At 46.0% G+C, this 11656-nt stretch overlaps 1 protein-coding gene across 4 annotated transcripts; it reads left to right on the forward strand.

Annotated features, from left to right (window-relative positions):
* The first annotated feature begins 2425 nt into the window (after positions 1–2425).
* Positions 2426–10421, forward strand: LOC307042551 (uncharacterized protein). Of its 4 annotated transcripts, none has more exons than XR_013809155.1 (3): positions 2642–2780; positions 3479–7815; positions 8936–10421. XR_013809155.1 is itself a non-coding variant. In XM_079686503.1 (2 exons), exon 2 carries the CDS (start codon positions 4977–4979, stop codon positions 5997–5999), a length of 1023 nt encoding a protein of 340 aa, XP_079542629.1. In that variant the 5' UTR covers positions 2426–2542; positions 3479–4976; the 3' UTR covers positions 6000–10421. The 4 variants fall into 4 exon arrangements, 2 of the variants coding, with proteins under 2 accessions (XP_079542629.1, XP_079542628.1); XR_013809156.1 differs by having other exon boundaries at positions 3479–7745; XM_079686503.1 differs by lacking the exon at positions 2642–2780 and adding an exon at positions 2426–2542 and having other exon boundaries at positions 3479–10421.
* The last annotated feature ends 1235 nt before the right edge of the window (positions 10422–11656 follow it).

Here is an 11656-nt window from a genome sequence, read left to right on the forward strand (position 1 = left end):
CTCTTTAAAACATCACATTCTTAAAGTACTGTCACACTGCCACAAAGGATATTTTTCTAATAAAAGGATTTCAAATTGATAAAACACATATTTGATTGCTCTGTACAATTAACCTCAACAGTTAAATAATACATTAAACCTGATATACACATTTCTTTCAGAATAAAAGCTCCCTTTTTTAAAGCCAAAAGTTAGCATGTTTTTTTAGTCCTCTTGTACCCCTTTTCCACTGAGGCGGTTCCAGGGCCCATTCCATGCCGGTCCCCCACTGCGAAACAGTTTTTCGTGTTTCCACTGCAGCGATGCCACAGTTCCTCAAACTGTTGAACCAACACACTATCGGGACGGTCAAAACAACCGAGAACCTCATACGTTAAGGCTGGAGTGGAACAGTTCATGGCGAGAGTAGAAAGTTGTTGCAGAAGCAGGAAGCAAACAAGAGACAGAATGATTTGAATTTGATCAGACACCGAATTTTCAGTATTGAAAATAAATAATTTGAAAATCATGCATCTGAATTTATGTGAAATAAAAATCTGAAATATCTTGATATTAAAGCTGAATTTCAATGTATTTGTTTCAGTGTTCACAAATTCAGATCTAAAAATTAAAGTCAAAACATTTCGAATGGTCAAATTTGGTGCTTCAAATTTGATGTAAAAAATGTCGAGGGAGCGCCATCCGGGCTACCCAGACACAAGCCCGCCTTAACCTGCCATCAGGCCCTGGGGCTGATAGTTTGTGTAGGCCCCCTATTTAAACAACAAATCAAAGTCATTTATAGCCTCGGCAGGCTCTGTGATCGCACTTCTCCACTCTGCTCTACACCCGCCTGGTCCTCTCCTCCAGATGAGTGACGTATCGGGCCTCCCTCATGTATTTGTCCGGTTGCCGTTGGCTCCCCTCCACGTAGCAAGTCCTCTTCGTCCTCTCCATCTCCTCCAACAGATAATGTCCCTCCTGTCTGTTTTTCCTCTCCCGCTACTCCATCGTTATCAGAACCAGACGGCCTACTTGTCTCCGAGGCCCCGCGGCCGGCACCGCTACCGCTCGGTACAGAACTCATCTGTCCTTCCTCATCATCATGGCCTACAGGTTTAAAATAGCCTGTAAGCTTCGGCATTTTTTGTAACAGCTGCTTGTCTCGAAACTCCTTTTCCCTCAACAATTTCCTTTTCCGAGTGCCACTCTCAAACTTTTTCTTCACTCAATCACTCGCAATTTGAATAAGTCACATGTGAAACATATTCTCATTCTGACGTGTGTGTGTTTGTGTATATTTGCGTTTGTGTGTATTGTGTTAGTTTCCCGGGGAAAACCCTCACGAGAAACACCGGCTGTTGTTATGCCTGCTGTGACGTTAAGTTACTCCGTTCTCCGCTTGTAATTATGCCGTTACAAACTTCAAAGTTGTATTTATCATCTGAGTTTGCCGAAACAAGTTTAATATTCTGAAAGCCAAGACTTTGTTTTTTTTAAATCAGATGAAGACAAACTGTAACGGACCTTGCTGTGTTATCTATGATTACTATACACCTTACATTCATAATTTCAGTGGAGGGAGGGGGGGCGGCGCTGTGGAACAGCAGAGTGGCGAGGGAGAGCTGTCGTCTTCCCTTTACAAGCTTCAAAAATGTATTTATCGTGTGATTTTGGAAATGAAAGTTTCATATTCTGAAAGCCAAGACTTTGTTTATTTAACTCTTTTTTTTGAAAACACCCGAAATAAAAAATAAAAAAAATTGAATTTTTTTTAATTGGCTCATGATAGGCCCCCGATCTCCGTAGGCCCCTGGGCTTCAGCCCAGGTCAGCCCGTGCATTAAGGCGGCCCTGCCCAGACAGGATAAGCAATCGAGCCTGAATGCAATCGAACCGACTTCTGGCCTATCAGAGCCAAGCGGCGAACTCCGGGGCAGTGCCGTGAAGCCCAATGCTGCAAACTGTAGGCGATGGATGCAGATGGGAGCAGACCCTATGTAGACCCTATGTTAAAATGTCCAACTTAACACCAGAAAATGAACATGTTTCTAGCCTGTATCCACAAAAACATATTCTGTATATAGTTAGATTCCCCCTTCATGACAACGGGACGGCTGCTCCTAGCCAGGGGCGGGGCCAGGGGCGGCGCCAGGAGGGAGCTAGGGGGTGCTGAAGCACCCCCCAGGATAGCCAAAGCACACCCTAAGCACCCCCAAGAAATATATATATATTTTTTTTTTCGAAAATTATTATTATTATTTTTATTAAATTAGAAAAATTATTGATTACATCAATGCAAATGTGAAAAAAACAAATGTTTGACCAAAAACATAAAGCCAACACAGGTGATATGATTAGGCCAATGGCCAGCACCCATTAGATTTTTGACCTACCCATAGGCTAAATTACTTTGTGACACTTGAGTGACTTCCTGTTAGCTGGAGCGCCAAATGATTTGCTAACAGCAAAGTGACAAATGGATCGTTTTTCAGTCCTTAAACATCCACGTGTGTACACTCAATCAAAACCACCTTGTGTACCACCTGCACATAATAGGCCTTGTGAGTACAAGTAGCTTACTTCTGGGTCTCTGTGTTTCATTCAAGCTCTGCTCTGTGTGTGTGGCACGAGCCATTTTGTGTGCGTGCGCAAGCACCGGTGGGTATCTACCGGAGATCATTGTGGTTAGCATCTGGTGCTAGCTAGCCAAGCTAACGGATATAAGGAGCTTTTTCAACAACAAGGTGGAGGGAGAACTCTCTCCTGTCAGACTGAGAGTCTCAGATAACCTCAGCTCAGGTGAAGTAAAGGACTCTCAGTGTTTAGACAGTTAACTTTAGTCTAGTTATCTCAGTGGGTCTCAAACGGTTTGTTTTAAAAGGGGAGTGATTTGTAAAATATCTATAAAGAAATAGTAAATCTGTTTACAGTTCTGTTTCATTATGTATGTTGAGAGATGTATCCATAGATCTCTTCATTTTGCTCTCAAAGTGCACCAGATTGATGCTTTTAACTTCAATATTTAAAAAAAAGATCTTCCCGGGGGAGCATGCCCCCGGACCCCACTAGAGGAGGTGAGGACCCTCCTAGAGGATGTGAGGTCCTCTCCCCACTTGTAAAAATAGCACTTTACCCCTGCTTACACCTATATGCTGTGAGCTGATTATCGAGCCTTCATTGTAACAGTCGCGGGTACACTGTGTGTGCGTGTGGGCAGTGTTGCAGTAGAAAATTCAACTGTAGCGCTGGTGCATTAATGGGAAACCCTTAATGTTTGAGCACCCTCTATGAAACGTCAAGCTACCCCACAGCACACCCTAGAAAAAATCCCTGGCGCCGCCACTGCTCCTAGCTCCTCTATCTCGCTGCTAGCTCCGTTAGCTCCGTTAGCTCCGTTTGCTCCGTGATGCTACAGGGGCTCAGCTCATCCTGTGACGACCCCTCCACACCACGTGGGGTGCCGTCTGGTTATGTGTGTGTTTTGTGTGTGATTGCAGGTCCCAGCTGCAATCTGTCTGATGAGGCGCACCTGCCGAGTGAGCTACGCTGCAAAGGATATAGGAGGAGCAAGCCGGATACGTCACACTCACTCCTCTGGGCACTTTCTCTGTGCCAGCCTCGGGGACCTGTGTGTTTTTTGAGAATAAACAATTGTTATTTTCTTACCCTTCGTCTTGCCTCCCTGCTTTTTGTTGCAGCCCAGGAGCCGGGTTGTAACAGATGGGGGCTCGTTGCTTTTGACCTGGGAAGCGTGTGCAACTGGATGTCCGTTGTGGGGACGGATTTCGCGCAGCTGCTGTTGTCGCTGGGTGCGGCTGGTTGTTTGGGTGTAGCGTTACGGGGGTGAGTGTTTTGCAGTTCTAGTGCACGGAGATTGAATGGCAGCGAGTACGAGCACAGATCGTTAGTTACCGTGGTATCTGTCCCTGTTAGGTCTACAGTCTTCCTTGGAGGTCATAGGGGGGGCTGTTAGTGCGGCGTGAAAGTGGTTAGAGCTATTAGCTCGGGAGCACGCCGAGGCTGCAGGTGGTGTTGCCGGTTTGCTGGTTGCTTCGCCGAGCTTACGGTATTAAGTGCATAAGTACCCGCCATAACTAGCACCTGAAGACTAGCGGGGAGTTTAGCTAGTTTCTGTAGGCAGTTAGAGGGACGGGCCACGGTAGCATGTAGGCTGTGTAGCAGCGTGAGCGTGCACTCAGTGTTGTATGATAGAGAGTGTGGAGGAGTTTGTGAGAGCGCCTACAGAGGAGCTCCTGGAGGGCTTCTCACGTGAGCAGCTGATCTGTGTTGCTGAACATTTCCGCTTGGATGTTGGGGATAAGAGGATGAAGGAAAACATAAGAGGGATTGTTAGAGCAAATTTGTTTGAGTTAGGTGTTTTCAAAGGGGGAAAACATACTGTTGATCCTAGCAGAGACAGTGGCAGTACGTCTGGCTGCAGTGATACAGGCCTGACTTTTGAACAGAGAAAGGAGTTGCTGTTGTTGCAAACAGAAATGGAGAAGCTGGCAAGGAAAAAATAAGGGGGAAAGTAGAAATTAAAAGGCTTGAGCTAGAGGAGCGGAGGTTGGGTTTTCCTGCTGGTGGTGCAGGTCAGGCCTCTAATTTCCCTGGTAGAGCTACTCCATTTGACGTTGGCAGTAATTTGCGGGTAGTGCCTCAGTTTAGTTAACGAGACCCAGATTCGACCGTGTAGCTGAGACCAGAGAGTGGTCTGACGCTGAGGGGACATTATTGTTACAGTGTGTGTTAACGGGTAAAGCCCAGGAAGCCTACTCTGCTCTGACGGTGGCAGAGAGCAAGGTTTATCTGACTGTTAAGACTGCTGTGTTGAAGGCATACGAGTTAGTCCCTGAGGCATATCGACAGAGGTTTCGGTCCTGGGAGATGTCTAGCACGTAGACACATGTTGAGTTTGCCAGGGATCTGGTTACCTTTTTCGGTAGGTGGTGTAACTCTTTGAAAGTGGACACGTATGTCGCATTATGTGAGTTGATGGTGTTGGACCAATTAAAAAATTCTGTGCCCAGCCACATTGCGGTCTACATCAGCGAGCGTAAGGGGAAAACTGCTGCGGAGGCTGCTGCTCTGGCAGATGATTATGTGCTAACGCACAGGGGCGGTCGCGACTTCAGGGTCCAGGATGAAGGGGGTATGTATCGTGCAGGAGGTAGATGGGAAGAGAAAGCTAATCCGCACTGGGGTGAGCGTGAGATGCGAGGTCAGCCACAGGGTGATTCAGAAATCTGTCATTTCTGCAGGGAGAGAGGGCATTGGAAGGCTGACAGTCCAAAAGCTAAGGCTAAAAGGGGGAACTGTGTAGGCCAGTTTAACTCTGCTGCTTGTGCTGTGTCTGTGGTGCCGTTACCTGTCATCTCTCCCTGTCAGCAGATTAATGAGCCATGCGGGTGGAATGACCCACTGTTTTCTGCATTTGTGTCAACCGGATACGTGTCATTGGTGGGAAGTGATATCAGCATGCCGGTAAAGATTTTGAGAGACACTGCATCGTATGACTCATACATTCTGAGCTCTGTGTTACCGTTTTCGGACAAATCTGGAATTGGGAATTTTGTCCGGATGCGAGGTATGGGAATGAATATTGTGCCTGTTCCTCTGCATTCTGTTGTGCTTAACTCAGGTCTGGTGCAGGGTGAGGTCACCATGGGGATCCGTCCTGTAATGCCAATTGGTGGTGTGGATGTTATCCTGGGTAACTGCCTGGCTGGCAGCCTTGTGTGGGCGGAGGGTCCACCGCCTACCATGCAGTCATCTTCACCTATTGTGATTGTTAAGGCAGAGGAGAATGCCAAGTGCTCTCCTGCAGTGTTTGTGGCTTGTTCTGTGACACGGGCTGTGAGCCATGCACAGGAGGAATCTGAGCAGGGTGAAGAGGTCAGTGCGAGAGATTCTGTGGTTATTCCTGACTTGTTGTTGTCGGTATCCCGCAGTGAGTTGGTGATAGAGCAGAAAGCTGATGTCTCCCTCAGCAGTATTAATTTTGGCAGCTGTTTCTGATTTAGTCTTAGTCTTTAGACGAAAATGGTTATTAGTTTTAGTGACATTTTAGTCATTCCTATCCTTCGTAGTTTTAGTCGACGAAAACTCAAAGCGTTTTAGTCTACTTTTAGTCGACGAAAAATTACATTTTAGTCAACTTTTAGTCAAAATGTTTTCTCTCTTCAAACCAATTCAGTTAAGCAAATACATGTAGGCCTATCTGAAATTGGAATCAAGGTGACAGTATCAAGTGTTGAAATTCGTAAAGCAACATTTCACTCTCTTAACACTTTACTTGGGTAATATCTAGGGATGGGTATCGTTATGGTTTTCTACGGTACTACTAGTCTTATCGATACAGCTTATTGATCCGGTACTTTAACGTATTCTTGTATTTACTTTTTGTTATTTTTTAAAGGGAAAAACTAACAAATTGTTAACCGAATTAATTGCTTTATTTAAATTTGAAATAAATGAAATATATATAATTATGATAAAGTATTGTACTGTACTTGAGTACAATGTTGAGGTACTTGTACTTTACTGGAGTATTTAAATGTGTTGCTACTGTGTTTCTACTCCACATCATGTATTTAATACCTTTAGTTACTTTACAGATGTGGATGCATGATGTGAAATCTAATCAAGTGTTAAATCAGACTTTAGTTTCACCTGGAGTAAATTCACAAGCTACCCTGCAGTATACAAAGTCATTCAACTTGAAGGACTCCAGCATGTGTCCAGCATGTGTCCCATTCCCTTCTGAACGCTCCGTCCCCGGCAGATCTCTGTGTGCCGCTGCAGCGTGTCTGTTAGGCCCCGCCCCCTGCACACAGAGAGACACAGGGAGATCGCTCTTCTGGAGTGAAGAGAGCGGAAATAATGATATTGCAAGTCAGAAACGTAAGATGCATTTTGACAGACAAGACGGACAATTGGGGGAAAATACCCTGCATTTTGAATGTCCGTTAGTCCACCATTAACACCTTAGTCCCGTCTCGTCAACGAAAACTAAATATACATTTCGTCAAAGTTTTCGTTATCAAGAATCTATTTTTAGCTCTTCATTGTCTCGTCTTAGTCATGTAAAAAAGGTCGTTGATGTTTCGTCATAGTTTTCGTTGACGAAATTAACACTGTCCCTCAGTCCGTTTTTTGAGGCGGTTCTCTCCACTGAGGATGGAAATGGTGTCACTAGGGGTTGTCAGCTGCAAGGGGGATTGCTGGTCAGAAAGTGGTGGTCACGTGGGAAAGGCTTCATTGGTGGGCCAGTGTATCAGATTGTGGTTCCTGTCAGGTTTCGTGAGGAGGTCCAAAGAAAAGCGCATGGGCAGTCGGGACATCTGGGTGTCCATAAAACATGTGGTTACCTGTTGCAGTATTTCATTTGGCCTGGGTTGAGGAGAGATGTGTCTCGGCATGTTGGATCATGTCACGCATGTCGGACGGGTGAGCCAGCGACCTGGGGGTCAGGTCTTGGGTTTGTTGCCGCGGGCTAGGTTGTGGTTTCTGGAGGGACATTCCGGGTTCTTCCAGGGGCTGGGTCAAGGGACTGGACAGAGTGGTTTTCTGTCCGCGCTGGAATATCGGAGAAGAGCTCCTAGCTATTTGGTTAATTAACGGTGTTCTTAGGGGAACTCTTTTCTTATGGGGGGGAGTGTGACGACCCCTCCACACCACGTGGGGTGCCGACTGGTTGTGTGTGTGTTTTATGTGTGATTGCAGGTCCCAGCTGCAATCTGTCTGATGAGGCGCACCTGCCGGGTGAGCTACGCTGCAAAGGATATACTCCTCTGGGCACTTTCTCTGTGCCAGCCTCGGGGACCTGTGGCAGGTTCTGTTCATTACATTGTTTTTCTCTGTTAACCACCTTTGCTTTCTCACTGTCTCCATTCCCACCAACTCATAACGCTGGCAATGCCCTTGATCTCATATTCTCAAGGAACTGCACTACTTCTAACCTCTCTGTAAACCCACTTCACACATCCGATCACTTCTTCATTTCATTCTCTCTACCCCTTTCCAAACATAACAAACTAATCTCTTCTGATTCTGCACCTGTCTGCCGTAACCTCCGTTCCCTCTCCCCCTCTACCTTAGCCTCATCGGTGCTCTCAGCCCTCCCTTCCTCTGACTCGTTCCAACTCCTGCCTCCAAACTCTGCTGTAGAAACTCTCCTCTCTACTCTCTCATCCTCTCTGGACTCTCTCTGTCCTCTCACATCTCGGCAGGCTCGTCAGTCCCCTCCTGCTCCCTGGCTAAATGACGCACTGCGTGCTAATAGAACCATCCTTCGGGCAGCAGAGCGGAAACGGTGGAAATCCAAACACCATGACGACCTCCTAACCTATCAGGCTCTCCTCTCCTCTTTCTCTGCTTCCATCTCTCAGGCAAAAAACACTTTCTTTCAAGATAAGATCCAATCTTCCTATTCCAATCCCAAAAAACTATTTTCCATCTTTTCCACCCTCTTGGACCCCCCCAAAGCCCCTTCCCCCTCCTCCCTTCTGTCAAGCGACTTTGTTAACTACTTTGAAAAAAAGGTTGATGATATTCGCTCTTCTTTTTCTGACTCACCTTTACTCACCGCTGGGTCACCAGACCCTCCCTTCACCCACACACTGACCTCCTTCTCACCTCTCTCTCCAAGTGAGGTTTTTACCCTCATTACCTCTGCCCGCCCTACCACCTGTCCTCTGGACCCTATCCCCTCAAACCTCCTTCAGACTATCGCTCCTGATATTCTACCGTTTCTCACCCATTTCATCAATACTTCTCTAACTTCTGGTCACTTTCTAAACAGTCTCGAGGAGGCAAGAGTAAACCCTCTCCTAAAGAAACCCACTCTCAACCCGCCTGATGTTATAAACTACAGGCCTGTCTCTCTCCTCCCGTTCCTGTCTAAAACACTTGAACGCGCTGTCTTTAAACAACTCTCCTGTTATCTCCATCAGAACAACCTTCTGGATCTGCACCAGTCTGGTTTCAAGGCAGGTCACTCAACATAAACTGTTCTCCTTGCTGTCTCTGAGGAACTGCACACTGCTAAAGCAGCATCCCTCTCCTCTGTCATCATCCTTCTGGACCTGTCTGCTGCATTCGACACGGTGAATCATCAGATCCTCCTTCGCACTCTCCAAGAACTTGGAGTTTCAGGCTCTGCACTTTTCCTCCTCACCTCATACCTCAAAAACCGCACCTACAGGGTAACTTGGAGAGGGTCAGAGTCCGACCCTTGTCAAATAACTACAGGGGTCCCTCAGGGCTCTGTTCTTGGTCCTCTCCTCTTCTCCTTGAACACAAACTCGCTCGGATCTGTCATTAGCCCGCATGGTTTTTCATACCACTGCTACGCTGACGACACCCAACTAATTATGTCCTTTCCATGCTCAGAGAACCAAGTCGTCGCACGCATCTCTGCTTGCCTAGCAGACATCTCTCAGTGGATGTCTGCTCATCACCTCAAGCTCAACCTTGACAAGACTGAACTGCTTTTCCTTCCGGGAAAAGATTGTCCCACTCTTGACCTAACAATCAACATCGGCACCTCTGTTGTTTCCCCGACTCAGACGGCAAGGAATCTGGGTGTGACCCTAGATCACAAACTGTCCTTCACTGCAAACATTGCTGCTACAATCCGCTGCTGCAGATACACGCTTTACAACATCAGGAGGATACGTCCCCAGCTGACCCAGAAAACAGCGCAGGTTCTGATCCAGGCTCTCGTCATCTCACGCCTAGACTACTGCAACTCCCTCCTGGCTGGTCTACCTGCATGTGCCATCCGACCTCTGCAGCTCATCCAGAATGCAGCTGCTCGTCTGGTCTTCAACCTTCCAAAATTCTCCCACACCACTTTGCTCCTCCGCTCCCTTCACTGGCTTCCGGTAACTGCTAGAATCCACTTCAAGACACTGGTACTTGCGTACCATGCTGCGAATGGATCTGGTCCTTCCTACATCCAGGACTTGGTTAAACCATACACCCCAGCACGTGCACTCCGCTCTGCATCGGCCAAACAGCTCGCTGCACCCGCACTGCGAGGGGGACCCAAGTTCCCATCATCAAAAACACGTGGGTTTGCTATCCTGGCTCCAAAATGGTGGAATGAGCTCCCCGTTGAAATCAGGACAGCAGATAGCTTGCACATCTTCCGGCACAGACTGAAAACTCATCTCTTTCGACTCCACTTCGAGCGATAGAATTACTAACAAAGCACTTATATACTAATAAAGGACTGGCTTATCTAAAGCCAGTTGAGTAGCACTTGAAATGTTTGGCTCTATGAAACCTGATGTACTTATATGATTCTGTTTTCTTCAATGTTGTATCTTCCTGGTCGAATGTACTTATTGTAAGTCGCTTTGGTTAAAAGCGTCAGCTAAATGCATCGCAATGTAATGTAATGTTTTTTGAGAATAAACAATTGTTATTTTCTTACCCTTCGTCTCGCCTCCCTGCTTTTTGTTGCAGCCCAGGAGCCGGGCTGTAACAATCCGGAGAACATTACTTGAACTCGGCCGTGTTTGTTGTGTTGGTTCCTGATGGACTATTCGTCATGCAAATATAGGATTTATCTGCAGTTAGAACAGACCGTCCATGAATGCAGTTTCTTCGGTAAGTCAACCCTGCTTTTTATTAAGCTAACGTTAATGAATGTTTAGAGTTGGGTTAGCATTTGAGCAATCGGTAGCTACGTCTGTGCTAACGATGCTATAAGTAGCATCCAAGTTAAAAGGTAATAGAGAAGTGTAAAACATTAAGTGGGATGCTACTGTATACCAAAAGGCTTCTGTGTGAGGTTGGTAAAATAAGGTTATCCTTGTACGTTAGATAGTTAGTTTGCTAGTTAGGTTACTGTATGCATTGTTATGGTTCATTTAAATTCACAAATTTGACAAATATGAAGAAGTTAAACTTTAAATATCCATGGCTTAAACACTTTATCCAGGATAAAAGCCACATAGTTGCACCTGCAAGGTGAACACAGCTGGTAAAAGAAAAAGTGTTTGAATGCGTATACATTAACAGGTTTATGATATCATTGCCCCGTCTAAGACACGAGTGGATCTTACTTTAATTGCATTTGACCAGTGGCGAGCCGTAACTTTTATACCTAGGCCCTCTGACCTGAAGTCTGCACTCACAGTGCCGCGGACTCTACGTAATGTTACTTTGATCCAGTTACTTTTGTTGTGACAGATATTTAAGTAAGCTTTCTTAATGCTAATGTTATATTAGTCAGATTGCTCTGAAGATGGGAGGTGATATTCTATTAATTTTCACGTTCACAGTCAGTTGATTTTTGCCAGCCGTCTTTCTGCTTTCACTGAGTTGACCTCTTATCCTGGAACCAAACCTGCTCCGGAGCAGACTTGTCTGCAGACTCGTCAAAGCTTTAATTCATGGTTTTTACTAACCGGTATCAGTATGTTGTTACTTCGGCATCATTTTGAAACGTGTATTACAAATAAAATGTTAATTTTGTTATAGTCGTAGCCATAGGCGGAGTTTGACATTTGCCCTTGGGGGGGGGGGGGGAAACCTTTTTTTACTGACGTAAGTACACAGTCCCAACTATTGCGTGGGGTGCTACGGATACAGTAGCAATAAAGCCAGCGTTCACAACACTGAGTATGACTTTTCCACATACGAACACAACTCGTCTTGTCATG

Source organism: Notothenia rossii (assembly GCF_949606895.1).
Source record: "Notothenia rossii genome assembly, chromosome: 6".
In the NCBI taxonomy this organism is placed as follows: Eukaryota; Metazoa; Chordata; class Actinopteri; order Perciformes; family Nototheniidae; genus Notothenia; species Notothenia rossii.

Coding starts and splice junctions, on each gene's coding strand:
- LOC307042551 (XM_079686503.1), top strand. CDS start 4,977: ATGGTGTTGGACCAATTAAAAAATTCTGTGCCCAGCCACATTGCGGTC.